This window comes from Gadus morhua, chromosome 23, assembly GCF_902167405.1.
Source record: "Gadus morhua chromosome 23, gadMor3.0, whole genome shotgun sequence".
NCBI classification, from domain to species: domain Eukaryota; kingdom Metazoa; phylum Chordata; class Actinopteri; order Gadiformes; family Gadidae; genus Gadus; species Gadus morhua.
In genome coordinates this window covers 20,379,636-20,400,774 of record NC_044070.1, presented here as the reverse complement: position 1 = coordinate 20,400,774, position 21,139 = coordinate 20,379,636, and the positions used below count along the sequence as shown (strand labels likewise).

Here is a 21,139-nt window from a genome sequence, read left to right as displayed (position 1 = left end):
GATTCGTCTGACATGCAGCATTCTCACAGGCACGAAACTTTGACCTTTGAGAGCCGCTGCCATAGCATATTGTCATAGTGATAGCTATTAAGAAGTTACTCCCTGAATACGATGTGATATATAGACCAAACATCCTCTGACAACAAACCAATTTCACTTCTATCTCACCCCCTAGTATCTAGCAGGCCAAAAAATCTAAAATATATATGATATTATATGACTAATATGTGTTGATATGTGGTAATGAGCCCCAATGATAATTTAAGGTTTATTTGAATAGGCACGGATACAGAAACGTAGGTAAGCTTGAGACAGGCATCTGATGTTTGCATCATAGTGTTTTCAGCCAAAGCTCATTTACGACACTAGTCCCTATAGATCGTAATCCTTCATTCCTTTTTGTTGTTTTATAAATGCTCATATTACATCGAATATTACATGAATTAAGATTGTCATTTGTAACAGTGACCATTCTTTTCACCAAACATTTTTACAGTTGACTTTTCGGAAAATCGTTAGAAAAAGAGTTTTAAGCCTGTTTCAAGCCAATCATTCGTCAAGGTAGTCGTGACCATAAAACGTTTGACACGGGGCAAAAAAATATTTGGAAAACGTAAGAAAAGGCAGAGGTACAAGACAGTGTACATTGTTTTTGTGAACGAGTTTAGCGCATTTCCTGCATCTTATAACCTTAAACCTTTATGACCATTTTTCCAGGAGGTCCGAACAAGTCGATTACCGGCTACCGTAAATAATATAATAGAGGCGCCAATTTCTTTAAAACAGCCAAGTATCAAGAGAGGAGATTGTTAAGTTAGATTTGTTGTCGCCTCTGTTCTATTATTTATGGTAGCCGGTAATCGACTTGTGTGTACTTTGAAAACAATATTTTTTAATAAACTCCCGGTACGCTTACTAAGTTCTTGATGCTTTGTTTTACGTTTAGGGACCCAAGTCTTTCTACTGCAGAGGTTTGGTGCTATTTTGGCCAATATTAGTGGTTAAAAAAAGATCCGATTTGGAAGCGTTCGCAGTGCCCCTAGCCAATAACATGGAAGCCATTTGGGCTGCAACACTGTCACAGACAGAGCTCCACACATACACACACACCTTGCCTGCATTCGGAGCAGAGTGGTTCATTCCCAAGGGGGTTGGCATAGATTACAATGTCAACGATCATGCTAGACATATCACCAGGTTTAGATTTACCTTTACCTTTTTCATCTTTAGATCTCGAAATAATCCTGCATAAAATATAAATAAAAAAGGACAACTTTCTTCATATTAGATAATATATTTAGTCAAGCTTACCTCCCTGAATGAGGACCTCCACCATAAGAAACATGGCTGTTCGGACCAGAACATAGTTCTGGACTGAACAATGTTCTGTCATCTTGTTGATCCTTTCTGACTCTTGTCTGTAGAGTCTGCAGCTTGGCAGTGCAGAGCCCTGTTTCAGGTAGCTGGTTTTGAGGCAACCCCGAGTTTGTTCGCTCTGAGTTAGTGGAAACTCTGGGTTTTCCGTTTCAGGTAGCAGGTTCAGCGCAACCGAGAGTTAGTTGCTGCGGCAACATACGCCGTGGACCTAACCTGCTCGGGAGGTGGTTAGACCTACTCTGAGTTTGTTGTCTATAAGGCTGAAGGCAGCTCTCCGACAGAAGGAAGTGTTAGAAATGGCATGTCCTTTTCTACGAGAGCCTGTGGACGTAGAGGCTGCGATCCTCAGAAGGAATCTCCGTGAGGAACGATTATTAAGACCCCGGTTGGATATACTTTATTTTCCTGATAATTTTCTTCACGAGCGCTATCGTTTTTCAGCGCAATCTATCATTTATTTAGACCACCTTCTCAGCCCCCATGTTAACTGTCAAACGCACCGGGGGCATGCTTTAAGTTTATTTTTTTATTTTTTATCGCAATTAACGCATGTGCAGAATGATCCGCCCCGTGCATCCCACCCGCTCTGTACTACAGTCACTTCAACGTTGTGGCTTTCCCATGATCAGAGTAGCTGACTAACCACGGACCTATAACTGCTGCAAGTCAAGAAACTCTTTTTAAGAATGCAAGGCAGAAAAGACCCTGGTACTGCTTTTAACCAGATGCTGTTCTTCTCTACATGCACATGCTCAGCATAATCGTCTGCATTGTTCACTGGAGTAAAACCCTTTGAGTAAACTGTTCAACAAAATAACTTGTCCCACCACAGTCCGTGTTCTAATAAAGACAATCTACTTATTATGAGGATTTTTTTATTTCCTGAAAGCACAAAAAAAAAAAAACATTTATATTGGGTATGTTTTTAGAGCAGGGAACAGTAGCCTATCCCAGTTTGCACCTCACCCACCTATAACTTATGTTCCAAAGTTTGGATCTCCAAAGCATCCTTTTGCATCTTTTGAATTGTTACAATTGCATGGAGGTTGGTGAGGGCATCTGGTTCAAGTAGGGCGATGACGCCATCAGTAACTGGAAGAAGATGATTAGACAGTGCAATTATTACTTGAGCCAGAATATTGCCCCATCTAATTTGCAACGCGCTGGGTTGCGTGCACATATTTAATTATTTTGAATAACCAACCTCTTATACTGTAAAGGCACTATCCTGGGGGGTGGGGGGGATCAGAGGAGCTCCCCCCAGGGATGCCCTCAGCCACAGGACGCATGTTGGCTGAGGGCCATCTCCTCAGCCTCTGTGAGGGCTGCAGGTGGTGGACCCCCTCCAGTCTGCCGGGCCTCTGCATTTTTTCGATTTGCTAACATGGAGGAAAATGTTACCCTAATATTCAGTAAGCGCTATTTTGAAGACATATATATATATATATAATGCATTTTGCCTAGGTGTAGCCTTCTAATATATCTAAATCCTATTAAATATTGGCAGTGTTGGGGTGGCTGGGAAATGTACTACTTACATTTACTGCTTAAATATAGTATACAAATATATAATACATGTTGAACATAGCTGTTAAATTAGGTAGAGCAGGCAAAACAGCACAATTGATTTGATTTCAATTAAACATTAGTTTACCTGTTTAAACTATATTTTTGTACTTCATTTGCTGCCAAGTCCTCGTGGGGCAACTCGGGGTTGCGTAAATTGACACACACACACACACACACACACACACACACACACACACACACACACACACACACACACACACACACACACACACACACACACACACACACACACACACACACACACAATTTACATATTGAATAAGTGGAAGATATTAAACTTTCCTCTTATTTTATTTTATTTTACTAATTTATTTGACTCACGCATTGACTTGTTCAGCTATTTCCTGCCAAGCTCTCTCTCGCGCTCTCGCTGCCGCGGCGGTATTGCTTTTTTTTGTTAAAATGGGTAACTGCTCGGCATACACGTTCATTAGAATTTCCAATTCCGTGGGGGAAAAGTAAGTGGATCTACGCTTTTGGTCCATGTTTGATCATGTTATCAGAGATCCATTGATGATGGCTCTTCATAGTCAACAGGCACGCCCTCAACCCAGAGTGAACATACTCAGAGTTGATTAACCCAACGCTGATCACCTGTTCTGAAACCGAAAACCCAGAGTTGCTTTTCAACCCTGAACTCTGAGTCAACCAACTCAGAGCGCAGGATTAAACTCAGAGTATGTTAAACCAGCTACCTGAAACAGGCCTCAGGTCTTCAGTGGAACAATAACATAATAGAGAGGAACGCATTAGGAAGGAAATGGTTGCAGGGCCATCCTGTTTCGCCTGTAGTTTTGTTCGTTCGAGTTCCAGACTGTGTCCAGAAGTTGTTTAGACAGAGCAATTATGAAATAAGGGGAATGTGCATGTTTACAAAGAAAAATATAAGAAAAATGTGAAACAAAGATGTGTATCGCTATCGGTAAAAGGAGTAAACATGTGGGATGCCTTAGATGAAGAAATTAAAATGTGTAACACGGCAAAAAGACTTAAAAAATAATGAAGTATAAAAGTGAGTCATGTATGGCACTGTGAATATGAAGATGGATTTAGGCAGGAAGTGACTGGAACTGTGGTGCTAGGAAAACAACTTGACCCTGAACACAAAGAAGACGAAGGAGTTGATTGGGGACTTCCGCAGGAAAGGCCCTACCCCTCCCCCCTCTACATCCACAACAGAGCTGTGGAGAGGGTTCACACAATCAAAGACCTTAGCCTGCACCGTAGCAACACAGTCACCTGTTATAAATTATACAAGTATAAAAGTGAGGCATGTATGGCACTGTGAATATAAAGGTTGATTTGTTTTTTTTGTGTCATAACTTTGCATGTTAAATCTATAAAATAAACAGGAATACATTATAACAATAATAATTACAATTATTATCTAAAAAAATACTTAAAAGAATAACAAAAAATAAGATCAGTTCAGGTTAAGGCTGGTGTGTCCTGGTCCTGGTGAAATCGAGCGCAACCTTCCTGCAGAAATCTCTTACCTGATTGGTGGGTGGGCGTCTCCTGGTTGACAAAACCAAAAATGCAGCACGAGCGCACCTAACATCGTTTCCGCTGTTTCGTCAAAAGGGTCCGTCAAAGTGGCTAGTCTTTATCAGAAAATCAACGATTTCCAGCTGTGTTATAACATGACCAGAAAATAATTATTTTCAAAACCGTGCATAATCAGTCAGATGTCTATTAAATGACAGTTGCCCACAAGGCGATTCTATATGCCTCTTCTTGAATTGCTTTTAGTCGGCAGAGGCTTATAATGATGCGTAGCATGATAAGGCACAAGGAGCAGAAGAAGTTGACTAACTGGTATGCAATAACCATGCCAGTCAGCAGCTGCTGTAGTTGCATACTTGGCTCAGGAGGACCATGGAGCAAAAGAGACTCCATCATCTAGCAGTGATGTCTATTGAGAGTGATGTTCTTGAGAAAATAGATCCTGAACGAGTGATTGATAAATTTGCCACTCTGAAAGTAAGGCGACATAGTTTAGTTCTCCTGAAATATTGGTCTGTCTCTCATAGTATGAGTCCATGCATGTTGTACTTGTTGATATTTTTGCATCACAAATTTTATAAAAATTTATGGGTCCCTGAAAGTGAGGCGACATAGTTTAGTGCTCCCAAAAGAGTGGTCTGTTTCTCATAGACTTAGGCTAGTAGGCTACATGTTGTACTCTTTGATTTATTTGCATCACAAGTTGTGTACAACAAATACCTCCAATTTGTTATTACAGATCACATCCATTTGATTTTCCCTTTATCCAAACAGTCTTCTTTCCTTTCATCACTTTAGTGGTTCAGAACTGCATTGGCTCACACTGCCATCTATTGGCTCAGACATGCAACGTCATAGTAACGCAGGACGAGAGAAAAATCACGGATGATATAATGCTACATAATACTATATTTACAACAGTGGTGTCTGTAACTCAGATAAAAAGCTAAAGTTATAAACAATTAATTTCTTCTTTAAGAGCAAGTGACCAGCCAAAATGAGTTTAATCCTTTTCTCTGGGATGAAATAATTGGTATTATTTTAACTGATGTTAAACGGTTTGAAAAGGTCTGGGCTTTTCTGACAATAAACCAGCAGACTGTTCAAAATTATACAATGTGTTGGATTGAAAGATAAATAGATAGATTTATCCCCCACCAGTATAAATTTAGGATCTCCACCAGGTCACCCTAAAGTGCAGCAGAATGCAGGATATCACATTTACGATATTCCCCCCCCCCCCTCCATTTATACACTTCCACAGAGAATCCTCCCGACTATCCCGAATACCACTCCGCCACCCTGTGTGTGTGTGTCTGTGTGTGCGTGTGTGCATGCATTATTCGATAGCCTGGTCATGTTTATATGTGTAGACAGTAATATGAATATTTGTTTGGATAATACATTTTCTAGTGTTTCCCACCTTTGCTGAGGAAGAGTTTTGTTTGAAAGGAATTACAGGCCTGTTCCATATAGACGCGTGTCCCAAATATATCCTGGTTGAGTTGAGTGATTGAGGTACCTGCCCTGGTCCTGGAGGTCACCCTGGCCAGACCAAGGGATGCGTTGCCCCCTGAGATCTGGTCATGGAACAGGGAGGTCCTGGTATCCCAGTTGGTCCTGGTCATCGTAGTAGGAGTGGACCTGAACGTTCTTCCCATTCCTCTTGACCCAGTGGAGGATGGTATCACTGTTCTGCTGGAAGCGGCAAGGCAGCACACAGCTCCCCCCAAACACACAGTCCACCTGGGTGTCTGGAGATCAGAGGACAGGGGGGTGTTGGAGGCAGACTCTTCATTAACTTTATTAAATCAAGATAACAACTTTATTAATCCCCCGGAGGGGAAATTCCTTTGTTTCAACAGCCCAGCAGCAGTGGAAAACACAGGATAAGGTACAATACAATAAAAATACAAAGTACTAATGAGAACCAAAATAAGCGCTAAAGTAAATGCTGAAGTAAAGACAAAAAGAACAAACGGTATAAACAATATAATTAATAAATTATAAAGTGGCAAGTGCAATTAGTAAATTATAAAGTGGCTAAGTACCAGTACTTCACATATTAAAGTGTATAAATGCAAATGGTGCATGTCCATAAGTAATACTACGAATGTTTATAAATGATCTTGAATTGCTCGTAAAATATGACCTGTAGACCTCTGCAATCTGAGAGTGAAAGAAGACTAAGGGCCCTATCTTGAATTGACTTTCTACCCTGACGCATGTGTCGTTGCTAGTTTGCAACTGGCGCCGAGCGTTCTTTTCCCTCCACCGCCAAGTCAGTGGCGCGTTGTTCAGATGCTATTTTAAGGGCGCATGCATAATGTTGCTTGTGCACCTCGTGTATACAATTTGCCTCTCATCAACTAGCCACACATTCTTGATAAATTATTTGGGAAAGAATAGATGATGCAGGTAATAAGTTGTACTTTTAAATCAATGCATCTGCAAACAACGTACAGCAAACATATTTTCTTGACAGAGACATCGTGTACAAGCCCATAACTTTTAGGATTGAGGAGTATTTGATCGTGAGAAAACATTGTCTTACCGCGAGTGAGTTTTAAAAATAATGAATGAATGCGGGTGCGCGTGTGTGTGTATGTGTAAAAGAATGAATGAATGCGGGCGCCCGTGTGTGCGTCCATCTGTTTAAACACACGCAAACTAAACACGTAACGCATAATACAGTCCATGGCACTGTATATTAACGGGGGGACACATGCATATTAGGAACAGAAGTCGATAACGATAATGCATACAATAATGGTACGTGGACTGGTTTGTTATTGCATTGTGTATATCATTAAATAGAACCACAGTTACCGCATATCATATGTGTGTTAAGTTTTCTTCGCCGAAATTTATTTGAGGACTCAGTATTTCTGTGGAAGAAAACGCTATTCCATGTGTGAATTAGGCCATATTATTTGGCCATAAACTGAGCCATTTGAAGTTTAAAATTCATGTGGTCATGCATCTGTCTCATCGGAGACTGCAAACGCGTTTTCAAAATATAAACTCTTCAGATTCAAATGCGCTCATGGCTCTTAAAGAGGATGGGAGGTGGCACTCTCATTGGTTTACTGCACGTTACGCCCAAACCACATCTACGGGTAATTAGGCTACTTCAGACCAAGCCTATTTAGATTTGCGCCGGGCGCAAGAGTCATTTTTGCGCCGGTAAAATAGCAACATCGCCATAGAACCGCCCACAAAGCTACTTACATTTAGCGCATCTCACTTGTGTTTCAGACCGATAAAAAATAGGGACTAAGTCCTCTAAACGTATCCAGACGACAGACTTAGGTTGCATGTATTTTGAAGAATGTATTTTTTCTTCAGTAACACACATTTTTCAACATAATGTCTTTATCTTTCCCGGTGTGCTTTCGTCTCTCACCTTCTCTCACATCACCTGACCATTCTGAGAACCTGGGTTCGTCTTTAGAGACAGCTTTGGTTTCTGTATGAGAAAAGCTCGAAATGAAGTAAAAATATTACAAGCAGAATCAAGCAGTTGTATTTTATATTATTATTTTCATCATTATAAGTGAAACCTAAAGGTTATATTTGAGCAAAAAAGATTAGTCTGTTTGTTTGGTGCTAGTCCAAATATCAAGCATAACAAACCAAACAAAAAAAGAACTCTTGATATTAGGTTTGCCAGAGACGGTTTACATTCGGTCCAGCTTACCTCCCTGAACGACGACCAGCCCGGTCAGCAACACGACCGTCTGAATCACAACACTGCCCAGCGCTGTCATTGTCTGTGTCGTCCTCTCTCAGCTGTACCTGTTGTTGGACTGCTGACAGGACCGGGACACACCAACCTTTACCTGGACTGATTAGACCTCCTGGCTGACATTTATGACTTTTTATTGGTTTGGGACTAAGAATACGAGTTATGGATCACTTGGTTATTAATCTAGAAATCGCTGAAGTTCCTTCCTTCATGAAACATGGATAATATAACTGTCATCAGAGTTAGTGAGAAGCTTCTACCGCTAACCCTCCAACGTGTTTCAGGACATGAGTTTAACTTATCTAAATCATCATTCAGAGTTCAAGTTATGCGAGGGCGCACCATCAGCGAGGATTGATTCAACACCAGTAAGACACCAGTGGGACACCAGTGGGACACCAGTGGGACACCAGTAGGACACCAGTGAGACGTTCTGCTATTCTTCCAGAACAAACAAAGGACTGAGGCCTCCTCAGTGCTACCCCTGCTGGCCGGACCTCCACACTGCAGTCATGTCCAGTAGATAAACGATAGCCCAGAGCAGCGGGCCGCGCCCTCATTCTCACCGCTCCCCTGATCCTCTCCCCCTGAGAGGGTCCTAAACGCTGGGCCTTCTCTTTAGTCCTGGGGGGCCCTCCCTCACAGCAGAGGGTCCTAAACGCTGGCCCTTCTCTTTAGTCCTGGGGGGCTCTCCCTCACAGCAGAGGGCTCCTAAACGCTGGGCCTTCTCTTTAGTCCTGGGGGGCCCTCCCTCACAGCAGAGGGGCTGCTTCAAACCGACTGACTGATTGACCTCTGTTCAGGATGGTGAGGCCCGCCCCCCCCCTCCCCTCAAGCGCCCCTAACTGGGCTCCTAATGGCTGCTGTTGATTCTGCTTTTGTTTTGTTTGTTTAATTATTCTTATCAATTAAACAAAGTTCCGTTCTGTACGCAATAAAAGGTTGTTTGTGCTAAGTACGACCCCTAGAGGGCAGTGTATCTAGTGTTCATTGGGTGTAGAGATGACACAGTCGGCATGGAAACGAAACACCTCTAACGTTGGGATTCATTCATTGGTTGAAGACGGAAGGAGGAATGAAGGTAACAATTAAGTGAATCCAATATAATACGTCTGTACATAAACAGATGTAGGGAATCAGAGTACTGTTACTCCTGGGGGCGCAGCGGCACACTCAGCGCTCAGTGAACACCCCCGCTATTTTTCAAAACCCAGGTACTACCAGCCAAGTTCTTACCATGCAACATGCGAGTTGAATAGCAACTAGCCTTGAATTAGCCTCAGAGGTAATAACTTACTTCCGGGTCTGTCCTGTGGTTTGATCCGAGGTGTTTCCGACAGCGTGTTTTTGGGGTTGTTGTCTTTTATGTCCCTTAACCCAGAAGTTTTCAAAATAAAAGTGTTTCCTAAGGTTCTCTTTTTTTCCAGTTGTAGTTTGATACTCTGAGAGTCCCAGGATTTCCCCACAGACGATATAAAGTAGGCTACAGCATTACTATACGTTGACTTTGTATGGAGTCGAACGCGCCCGTTGCCTGGAACGCGTCTATACGTTGACTTTGTATGGAAGTCGCGCCGCCCCTTCGCTTTTGCCGTGAACGCGCCATTACTTTAGTTTCACTATTCACATAAACGATGTGACGCAGTAAGCTGTGGCAAAGCTCTTCCTCTTTCTGATCTGTCTGCACTGAGGACCCCAGCAGCTCAATCTTTACTTTCAGAACCTTTGTTAATGTTCTGTCTCGCTTCTAAACACTTCTCTGTTAGTTGGTGAACACCTACATCTCTTTATTCCCTCCTTTCCTTGCATTTGTTATTCTATATTTCCATTCAACACGGGCAGCACACTTTTCGTCACGGAAAAGATAAGGTACCGTTTCCTGAATTCCTGTTTTCTTACCAGATGAATTCTGACTTTATTAATTTATGCTTACTAAATTAATCTGTTTCCAGTCCAAGCTCATTGTATCCATGTTAGTGGTGTAAAATAGGTTTAATGAAGGAGTATGCGTCAGGACATCAATAACTAGTTTTACCGTGTTGAGGGCGATTATATACGGATCCTTCCTTGTATTGTGGACTTTTATTCTGTAGGGAGGTCAGTTCGGTCAGAGTTTCATTGGTAACAGTTAAGAATTGATGGTTTGGAAGTGTCGGATCTAAAGGTAAATAAATAATTGTCCATAATTAAATGAACGTGTTAGAAGCATAGTGTGTGTGTGTGTGTGTGTGTGTGTGTGTGTGTGTGTGTGTGTGTGTGTGTGTGTGTGTGTGTGTGTGTGATCTAGAACAGGGGTTCTCAAACTATATGGGGCCGGGGACCCCCCCATAGGGCAGAAATTATTTCAAGGACCCCCTCATAACCGCAACACAAATGTAATCATATAGGCTCATGTCTATTTTTTCTGTTAGATGTTTTTGAACTCTTTTATGCTTCAATCATTCAGTGCTAATACCACAATAGTGTAAAATAAGCATTTTATTGTATTTTGGCATAACTTTACAATTTGTAAATAGATGTTAGTTTTTTATAAATGTGTGTATAAAAATTTCACACACACACACACACACACACACACACACACACACACACACACACACACACACACACACACACATTCACCCACGTACCCACGTAAACATGTTACCTACTGTTACCAATGGTCCATCGTAACAAATCGCCTGCTCGGCATACCATGCATATATGGATGAAGCTTTGAAGGGGACGCAAAACACAGCTTTGGCAACGCTGTTGAACGCTGATTGGCTGTCATCACGCGTTTGCTGTCGAAAAGTTGAAATATTTCAACTCGAGCAGCATTTGACGCGCCGCAAAATACGTGAATGCGCCTGCAGCGCGGGCACGGGCGTGCTGCGCTGCAAATCAAATCTTGCCGCGCCGCAAATAAAATTTTGCTGCCGGTTTTCTCGGCAGCAAGTGGTCCGGTGTAAGTACCATATTGGCCCGCAACGCGTCTCTACATTCACTTTGAATGGGATCGTGCTGCGCGGCATCTTTTTCCATCTTTTGGTGTGAACGCAGGGCAGACTCGAGCGGAGCATGCGTTGACAGGTTGACGCAATGTTAACAGAGTTACTATTGGCCGAAAATTAAAGCAGGGGGAGGGCTGAACCCAATGCGCCTATTTAATTGGCTTTTATTTAGTTATTTAGGTGCGAGATGTGAAGGTAAAGCCTGAGGGAGTTTGACGTAATGTAAAAGCCGAGTGTTCATTGGTTTAACGTTACGCCGACGGGAGTAATGACGACCGGCCCAACATTTTTTCCATAAATACCGGTATGTTTATGTTGTAACAACAAGCTCTTCACGGACCCCCTGGCAACGCGCCGCGGACCCCCGGGGGTCCGGGGACCCCACTTTGAGAACCGAGGATCTAGAAGACATAGAGAATGATTAGAATGTAGCTCTAGACAGAGAGAGTGATAGAGTTTGTGATCTAGACATAGGTTGAGATAGAGTGTGTAGTTCTAGACTGAGGGACAGATAGTGTGTGTATGTCAGACAGGAGGAGGATAGGAAGTCTTCACTTCATGTTTGGTACTTAAAGAGAATCCAGAGAAAAAATATGGCATTGTGTTTGTGTCCAGGTCTCCAGTCTACTATGGATGAGGAGAGAGAGGAGGGGGCTCCTACCTCTAAAACCACTCTGTCTGGGAAACATGGCCGCCAGAGCAAAGCTAAGAGGTAAGAAGAGGATCTCACTGTCTGTGACTGTTGTCCTTCTCAGAGCTCAGCACTGATATCTCATGACTCCACAGTGTTTCCCACACATTGACGAGACTATGGCGCCCCGCCATTTTCGGCCGCCATAGTCTCTGCGTGCACATGATTTTTTTTTTTTTATTAATCTTTTTATTTATTTTTTATTTATTTTTTTGCTCAGACGAAGTTCGTGCGCTGCATCCCATTAGGCATACCAGGCAATTGCCTGGGGCCCCGCAATTCCTTGGGGCCCCGGGCCACTACTAGGGGGCACCCTAGAGCCAAAAAAAAAAAATCGCTCCATACCCCCCCCCCCCCCCCCCCCCCCCCGTCAACAATCGCTCCAACCCCCCCAACCCCCCCCCCCGGTCAACAATCGCTCCATACCCCCCCCCCCCCCCATAGTCTCCAAAATTTCTGTGGGAAACACTGCTCCATCATCAGTCTTAGTAAAGCTGTGTGTGTGTTGTGTTGAAGCCCAGAGCAGCGGGAGAGAGCACACTCCCCTGGACCAAGCTGTGTCTCCTTAAAGAGTGACCGCTCTATGGATTATCGGCATAACTTTAGAGATGGACATCGGTCTATTAAGAAGAGGTGAGGATTTATCAGATATTATACAACTATATCTATCAGACATCCTTTAATCCTGGTCCTTGTTTTTATAGAAGAGTCCAGAAGGAGAGAGCAGACTCCCCTGGACCCAGCGGTGTCTCCTTGAAGAGCAACTGGTCTATGGATCATCCTCCTGGACTTAAAGATGGACGCCCCTCCGGAGAGGAGAGGTAGTAGTTTCCAACAAACTAGTAGTTTTACTGACTGATATTTACAATCAGGACATTTTTGTATTAAAAAGATTGTGTGTGTGTGTGTGTGTGTGTGTGTGTGTGTGTGTGTGTGTGTGTGTGTGTGTGTGTGTGTGTGCGCACGCTGTCCCCACAGGCGACCACAGGAGAGGTCAAAGGTTACCAGTGCTCGGTCTGTACAGCAGCATCAAGCAGAGCTGTTCAAGGTGTGTAAATGAAACAAGACATTTGACTTCAGCTCTAAACAGGGGCGCCGTAAAGGGGGTGGGGGGGGGGGAATTCATCATAATCAAGTTAATATATTTCGAGTGAAAATGTTATCGATTAAAACGTAGCAATTTAAACAAACAAGGGGTTTGTTCATCCATGTTTGGCTAAATGTTCAGTATAGTCTATATATTCCAGAAGGAGAGAGCAGATTCCCCTGGACCCAGCTGTGTCTCCATGAAGAGCAACTGGTCTATGGAGCATCCTCCTGACCTTAAAGATGGACGCCCTTCCAGAGAGGAGAGGTAGGAGTTTCCAACAAACTAGTAGTTTTACTGACTGATATTTACAATTCAGGAAATATTTTTATAAAAAGATACTGTGTGTGTGTGTGTGTGTGTGTGTGTGTGTGTGTGTGTGTGTGTTCTCTCCACAGGCGACCCCAGGAGAGGTCAAAGGTTACCAGTGCTCAGTCTGTACAGCAGCATCAAGCAGAGCTGATCAAGGTGTGTAAATGAAACAAGACATTTGACTTCAGCTCTTAACAGGGGTGACCTAAGGGGGGGGGGGGGGTAGAATAGTCTATAGATTCCACCTCTCTCTTTATTCCATGGTTCAGTCTTGCGTGGATCCAGTTTTCAGCACAGAGTCTTCCACTCGTTGCGCTTACAAGCAGAACAGACTGTCAGTAGTTTGACACGTCGTCGTTGAGGTAGAAGTCGGGGTATCAGAAACAGAAACCTGAGAGGGAGGAGCAGGGCCAACAGTTGGTCACCCAGTTTATACAACTAAAGGTTTTTGGTTTATTCCCCTTCCTGTGGTGCCCATTATCACGGAGCTACCTAGTGAATCATAGAATCTTATATCAATCAAATAGTTCTTCATCAAACATGAAATTCATGAATATGAATCAATGAATGAGGTAGACAGGTGGATGAACCAGGAAACTGTTTACTGAGGCCTACACAAATTTTCTTCTACTTAGGTAGGTCCGAATACTGACCCCTAGTGGTGAAAAGTACTAGCAGAGTATGAAGACAGTCTGTGTCTTTTCTGTCCCATTTTACTGAGGTGTTTAGACCCAGTGTAACATTACTGGCATCTGACAAACTTTGGGAACAAATTGACCAAAATGTAAAACACCACTGAATTTCTCAAGAGGAAAGCCTTTTGCCAGAACAGCAACAGTAATGAGCGATGCCACTAATGTACCTCTGACATTCATACATCAATGGTCAATGACAGCAGGCCAAGTATTGGGTAATTAGCAGTACGCTACACTAGAGCTAGTCTATCAATCTATGGGTGGTCAAATGGATTTTCTAGGCTGGTGGGTGGTCTTGGTTGGAGGCCCAATATATTATTTGATAAGGCCCACAATCTCTAATGGTGCCCCTGGCTCTACATGGGCAATAAAAGCATATCTTGTGGAGCTTATAGTCTCCAGTTTTCTCTCTTTCGACCAGGGAGACGTTAATCTAGGACAGATGCTTCTGATGTCCTCAGTTAGTTCAAAGTAAAGTTCTCCTTGATGTTTGTTCTGTTCCAGAGGGCTGAGGAGAACGCACACGCTTTTCTAGACAAGGAGCTGAAGAAGCTCTGGAGGGATCTCTTCTCAAATTACCCACAATGCTCAGAGAGTCAGAGGGAGGACGAGGAGGAGGATGGTAAGAACGAGGAGCAGAGGAGGCGCGCCATAGAGGGAGTGGTAGACATCACAAAGCTCTGCCTGATGGAGATGAACCAGGAGGAACTGGCCGACAAGCTGGGGAGTGGTAAGATACTCATATATAGGTTAAATGGTTTGATCCAGATATGTAGGGTCATTGTGGGGGTATCAGGTTGAATGGGTTGATCCATATATGTAGGGTTATTGTGGGGGTATCAGCTTAAAGAATTTTAAACATTAAACTGCAGATCAACAGCAGAATAATTCAGTGGAAGAGAAGCACCACTATCTTGTTACATCAGGTTAGCAAGTCACTGATACCACTGATACTCAACAACGACAGCACTACTAATAAAGTTATAAGATCCATTTAAAGTAGAATTGTATAATACTTTTTTCTTTACACAAGTAATATTGCTTGGAAATATCAATGGTATGTTTCTTCTGGTTTGGGATTTAGGAGCTGTTGCGGTCCAGTGGCAACATGAACTCAAGGCTCATCTGAAGAAGAAGTTCCACTGTGTGTTTGAGGGAATCGCTAGAGCAGGAGAGCAGAGACCTCTGAATGAGATCTACACAGAGCTCTTCATCACAGAGAGAGGCAGTGGAGAGGTCAACAAGGAACACGAGGTCAGACTGATTGAAAAGGCATCCAGGAAAACAGCCAATGAGGAAACACCAATCAGATGTGAAGACATCTTTAAACCTTTACCTGGACAAGATAAACCAATCAGAACAATAATGACAACCGGAGTGGCCGGCATTGGTAAAACTCTCTTAACCCACAAGTTCTCTGTGGACTGGGCCGAAGGCAAAGCCAACCAAGACATAGACTTCGCATTTCTCCTCACTTTCAGAGAGCTGAATTTACTGAAAGGGAAAGAGTTTAGCTTACTGGAACTTCTTCATCAGTTTTCTGTTGAAACCAAAGAATCAGGAATCTACAGATACGACCATGACCAAGTAGTCTTCATCTTGGATGGTCTGGATGAGTGTCGACTTCCTCTGGACTTCCAGAACAACCCGATCTGGACTGATGTCACCGAGCCGACCTCAGTGGACGTGCTGCTGACAAACATCATCAGGGGACTCCTGCTTCCCTCTGCCCGCATCTGGATAACCACACGCCCTGCCGCAGCAAATCAGATCCCTGCTGAGTGTGTTGACATGGTGACAGAGGTGAGAGGGTTCACAGACCCACAGAAGGAGGAGTACTTCAGGAAGAGATTCAGAGAGGGGACAATGGCCACCACAATCATCTCTCACGTCAAGAAATCTCGAAGCCTCCACATCATGTGTCACATCCCAGTCTTCTGTTGGATCACTGCTACAGTTCTAGTGGACTTCTTCAAAACATCCCAGAGAGGAGAAGAGGTGCCCAAGACAGTGACTCAGATGTACAGCCACTTCCTGAGGGTTCAGTCCATACAGGGGGACAGGAAGTATCGTGAGAGAGCTGAAACGGATCCACACTGGAGTTCGGAGAGCAGGGAGATCATTGTTTCTCTGGGGAAACTGGCTTTTAACCAGCTGGAGAAAGGTCAGCTGATCTTCTACGAGGCAGACTTGGCAGAGTGTGACATCGATATCAGAGCAGCCTCAGTGTACTCAGGAGTGTTCACCCAGATCTTTAAAGAGGAGTGTGGACTGCACCAGGACAGGATGTTCTGCTTCGTCCATCTGAGCATCCAGGAGTTTCTGGCTGCCCTTTATGTCTTTCTGTCCTACATCAACACTGGTGTCAACCTGCTCACAGAAGAACATCCAACCTCCAGGGATGCTGAACTCCTCCTCTACCAGAGTGCGGTGGACAAGGCCTTACAGAGTGAGAACGGACACCTGGACTTGTTCCTCCGCTTCTTCCTGGGCCTCTCTCTAGAGACCAATCAAATTCTCCTACAAGGTCTGCTGGGACCAAGAGGAAGTAGATTACTGGACAATCTAACAAAAAACGTTCCATCGGGGCAGACAGGAAGGAGGTCACAAATCAATACCCAAATAGTCCATTACATCAAGGAGAAGATAGGTGGAGATCTCTCTCAAGAGAAAAGCATCAATCTGTTCCACTGTCTGAATGAACTGAATGACAGTTCTCTAGTGGAGGAGATCCAACAGTACCTGTCATCAGGAAGTCTCTCCACTGAATCTCTCTCTTCTGCTCAGTGGTCAGCTCTGGTCTTCATTGTACTGACATCAGAAGAGCAGCTGGACGTGTTTTACCTGAAGAAATACTCTGCTTCTGACGAGGGTCTTCTGGGGCTGCTGCCATTGGTCAAAGCCTCCAAAACATCTCTGTAGGTTCACTCATAACATGTATTAACAATACAGCACTATACATAATACTACAATATAAAAGTTATAGTAAATTTAAAAACATCTCTGACGGTGCACTCAGAACATGTATTGCAATGCGCACAATACAATATATATAATACTAGAATACAAAAGTTACAATAACATACAATATATACATTCTTATAACATGTTTTACGATACACACTATATACATAATTCTATAAAAGTAATATTATGATACCGTTTTCTGTTATAGCATTTTTGTTAGTATCAACATTGTACACCTAATATGTAACTACCATTCAAAGATCTAATGTATAATCATTTGTACAACTATCAGAAAAGTCTTATCAAACATTTAATCACGGTTCTCAACATATTCTGTTTTTTTGTGTGAAGGCTGAACAGCTGTAAGCTGTCAAAGAGATGCTGTAAAGCTCTGGCCTCAGTTCTCAGCTCCAACTCCTCTAGTCTGAGAGAGCTGGACCTGAGTTCCAATCGTCTACAGGATTCAGGAGTGAAGCTGCTCTCTGCTGGACTGGGGAGTCCCCACTGTGCACTGGAAACTCTCAGGTCAGTTTTACTAAGTGCAAACAGTTACACCACAAGGTTTGGTTTCAGAAGACTTTTAACTACTGCCCCCTGGTTTGAGAATCACACCTAAATGACGTCAAACTATATCAGATAATAACTCAGTACCTTTGATGACCACATGTATCAGAGTGGTGCCATTGGACATATTACACCTTGTTGTTTATGTGGGATGCGAAAATGAAAAGATGAAAAAGTAATCCCAATGTTACCATTGCAACTTTTCATTTATAAAAACAAAATATAATAAAAGTGCGTTCCCACAATCCCCTGTTAACGGGTCAGTGGTAGTTAAACAAATGAAGTCACAGTTTTTGCATCCATTAAAGTTTATCGGTCTAATTAAACCAGCAGCCAGACCAATGTAGACCCTGCCTTAGCTGAACCTCTGAAGCTAAGCAGGTGGGCTTGGTTAGTACTGGATGGGAGACCAACTGGGAACACTGAGCTGCTGCTGGAAGTGGTGTCGGTGGGTGGCCAGTAGGTGGCACTCTTCCCTCTGGCCAAAGCATAAATCCTGATGCCCCGGTGCAGTGACGGGGACACTGGGCTGTGGAAGGTGCCGTCCTTCAGAGGAGACGTAAAGCCGAGGTCCTGACCCACTGAGGTTATTAAAGATCCCAGGACGCTTATCTCAAAAAGAGTAGGGGATTCCCCGGGTCCTGGCTAAAACTGACCAACCAGGCTCATTCATCTGGCCCCCTATTCATCCCCCTGTTTAAATGGATGATTCTTTAATCCCCTCGCTCTCCACCTCAAGCTGGTGTGTAATTGATTGATTGAAATTATTGAAATTCTTTATTGACACATGCATAAGCATACAAACGAACAGGTCAAAAGGATAACACATAAAAGCCCATGAGCTTATTTCCATTGTGGTCCCTTGGTGGTGCAAGCATATAGGTGTATGTAAGTTTGTGTGGTAAAGATAATGTACATGACAATGGGGTCAACAAAGTAAAATATGACATTCCAATCACACATTCACGATTCATGTGTGGTGAGCGTTCTGGTGCCGATTGGCTGCCGTGCATCACCCATGTGGATGCTACACAATCGTGGTGGTTAGTGAGGTCCCCCCTTCACTGTAAAGCCCTATATGAAGTCAATGGAAGGGGACTTGAAAAGCGCTATATGAATGTATAGTTCATTTCAAGTTCAGAAATGTATAATTTCCATAGGAAAAACTAAACTATTTCTATTTTTTGTTGCCATGACTTTATAAGGTCTTTGTTATGTCATAATTTTTCTACAGATATGCTTTATATATATTTTATCTTCAGAACTTCAATAGAAGACATAAAAAACCGAACAAGGTCAAACAATTTAAGATGTAGAAATACAGAACAATATATGTAGAAGTACAGAGCAACATAAAACAATTGAATATGAATAAATACAGAACAACATAAAACTATTGATTGTGTAAAAATATAGAGCAACATAATAGGATTGAATATGTATAAATAGAACAAAATAAAACGATTGAATATGTAGAAATACAAAGCAACATAATTGAATATGTTGAAATACAGGACAACATGTATTAATATGTTGAAATACAGAACATAAAACGATTGAATATGTAGGAATGCAAAGCAACATAAAACTATTGACTATGTAGAAATACAGAACAGCATAATTGAAAATGTATATATACAAAGCATCATAAAACGATTGAATATGTAGGAAAACATAAACATAAAAAGATTGAATATGTAGGAATGCATAAACATAAAAAGATTGAATATGTAGAATTACAGAGCAACATAAAACGATTGAATATGTAGAAATACAGAACAATATGAATCTATTGAATATGTAGGAATACAGAATAACATCAAACGTTTGAATATGTAGAGAAGCAAAGCCCCAGAGGGGGTTTCATAGTCGTCCTTGTTTTGGATTCCGGTAAAAGTGTCTGAAGTCAGGGAGGGCAAGTGCCCTTAGTGTTTTAGGTTTTTGTAAATGAGCTTAAGCACATTTATGATGGTTTATCAAAATAAAAGGTTGAATAAATGAATCAATAGTCTTACAGAAGGAAGCATTGGGACTGATGAAGGCCCTCCTTTGCTCCGCAGCCCTCTGCTTCGTTAGGTCTGACTCTGTTCACACAGAGTTCAGGATCCCTGCGGCCATCAGGGGACTGCTGAAGGAAGTTTGAATGTCCACAGTCATCTCCTTGAGCTCACTTCCCTGATCCCTGATAGCAGCGAGGAGAGCCGAGGCGCTAGCATCACTGGACGTCCTCCCCTCCAGTGTGGCCCCATGGCGGCCCTGTGCTGTTCGTTAGCTACACCATGTTTCTCCTGTGAGCTAGTTGGATCTTTTAAGCACTTTTAATCTCACTTCCTAACATGTTCTTTTTATTGTGTGTGCAGGCTGAATTTCTGTGATCTGTCAGAGCGATGCTGTGAAGCTCTGGCCTCAGCTCTCAGCTCCAACTCCTCTAGTCTGAGAGAGCTGGACCTGAGTTCCAATAGTCTGCAGGATTCAGGAGTGGAGCTGCTCTCTGCTGGACTGGGGAGTCCACACTGTACACTGGAAACTCTCAGGTCAGTTTTACTTAACGTGTAAACTAGGGATGGGCACGAGTAGTAAATTCCAAACTCGAGTGATCGAAGGAATTCCTCGAGGATCAATCGAGTACTCGTTAAATCAATTCTATTTTTAGAATGCAACGCATCTGCAGCAGGAATAGGCCTGACGATGAATGGCAATATTACCAACCAAACATGGAATGCTTATTCTCCATCAAAACAGTCAGTCAGAGTTATCAGAGTATTCATTATTTATTTTTGCAAACGTTCAAAACACATTTTCCATACAAAAATAAATATGCGTCTCACAATTTAAATCACGTCGAACCAAGGCCTGTAACAGTTTAAAAAAACGAAACAAGTAGCCTAACCATTGCAAATAATTTAAAGCTGCAAATAAAACGGCAGCAAATGGACTATGGAAATACTCAGCGTTGTGATCTTCTCTACACGCCCGGGATTACAGCTGCGTCTTGCGGCGGTGAAAATAGCCGACACACTTTCACTTTCACCGTTGCTGCGGGTCTGCTTTCCCGAACTCACCGTTGTGTTTCAGGAGCATATGTTGCCGCATAGCAACATATGCTCCTGATATGTACGCACTTTCTGGTAGGTCGATTTCGCTTGGCATATTTTACATTTCACCTTATGATCTCCTATTTCTTTAAAGTATTTCAATTCTTCGCTGCGGTTTGCTTTAACCGCCATCTCTTAACTTTTTGAATTCTGGCGTGCCTGCACACGGCACGGAGCGCGCCATGGAAATGGATGCATTTAATTGTCTTTGTGCCCACGTCATGCGTTAGTAGCGCCGACAGAAAATTGATACATTTGCTTCAGAAAACTTTGTCTGTGTGTATATGCAAACTCGAGTTTGCCTGTCCACCAACCGAGTTCATTTGTAACGAGGAGTACTCGAGTAATCGATTCCTCACGCCCATCCCTAGTGTAAACAGTTCCATATCAGGAGACTATTAAAAAACGACTACTTGCCCCTGGTTTGAGGATCATCCTAAATGTCGTCTAAATATATAATCGAATGACTCAGTACCTTTGCTGACCACGTTTATCAGGGTGGTGCCATTGGACA

General features: G+C 42.8%; 1 protein-coding gene and 2 long non-coding RNA genes across 3 annotated transcripts in view; all 3 read left to right on the top strand.

The window, feature by feature from the left end:
• The window catches only part of LOC115537698 (NACHT, LRR and PYD domains-containing protein 3-like), a 77,234-nt gene extending 59,637 nt beyond the window's left edge, over positions 1-17,597 (top strand). Inside the window, exon 6 of the mRNA XM_030349743.1 lies at positions 17,318-17,597. Coding sequence (XP_030205603.1) covers positions 17,318-17,582 — 265 coding nt within the window. The 3' untranslated portion in view covers positions 17,583-17,597. The remainder of the gene's footprint in view (positions 1-17,317) is intronic.
• LOC115537770 (uncharacterized) lies at positions 11,889-12,855 on the top strand. The gene is made up of 3 exons (XR_003974871.1): positions 11,889-11,926; positions 12,422-12,538; positions 12,610-12,855. It is a non-coding gene; the product is annotated as an uncharacterized LOC115537770 (long non-coding RNA).
• On the top strand, positions 12,891-13,450 carry LOC115537772 (uncharacterized). The gene is made up of 3 exons (XR_003974873.1): positions 12,891-12,953; positions 13,153-13,259; positions 13,391-13,450. It is a non-coding gene; the product is annotated as an uncharacterized LOC115537772 (long non-coding RNA).
• Positions 17,598-21,139: the final 3,542 nt, after the last annotated feature.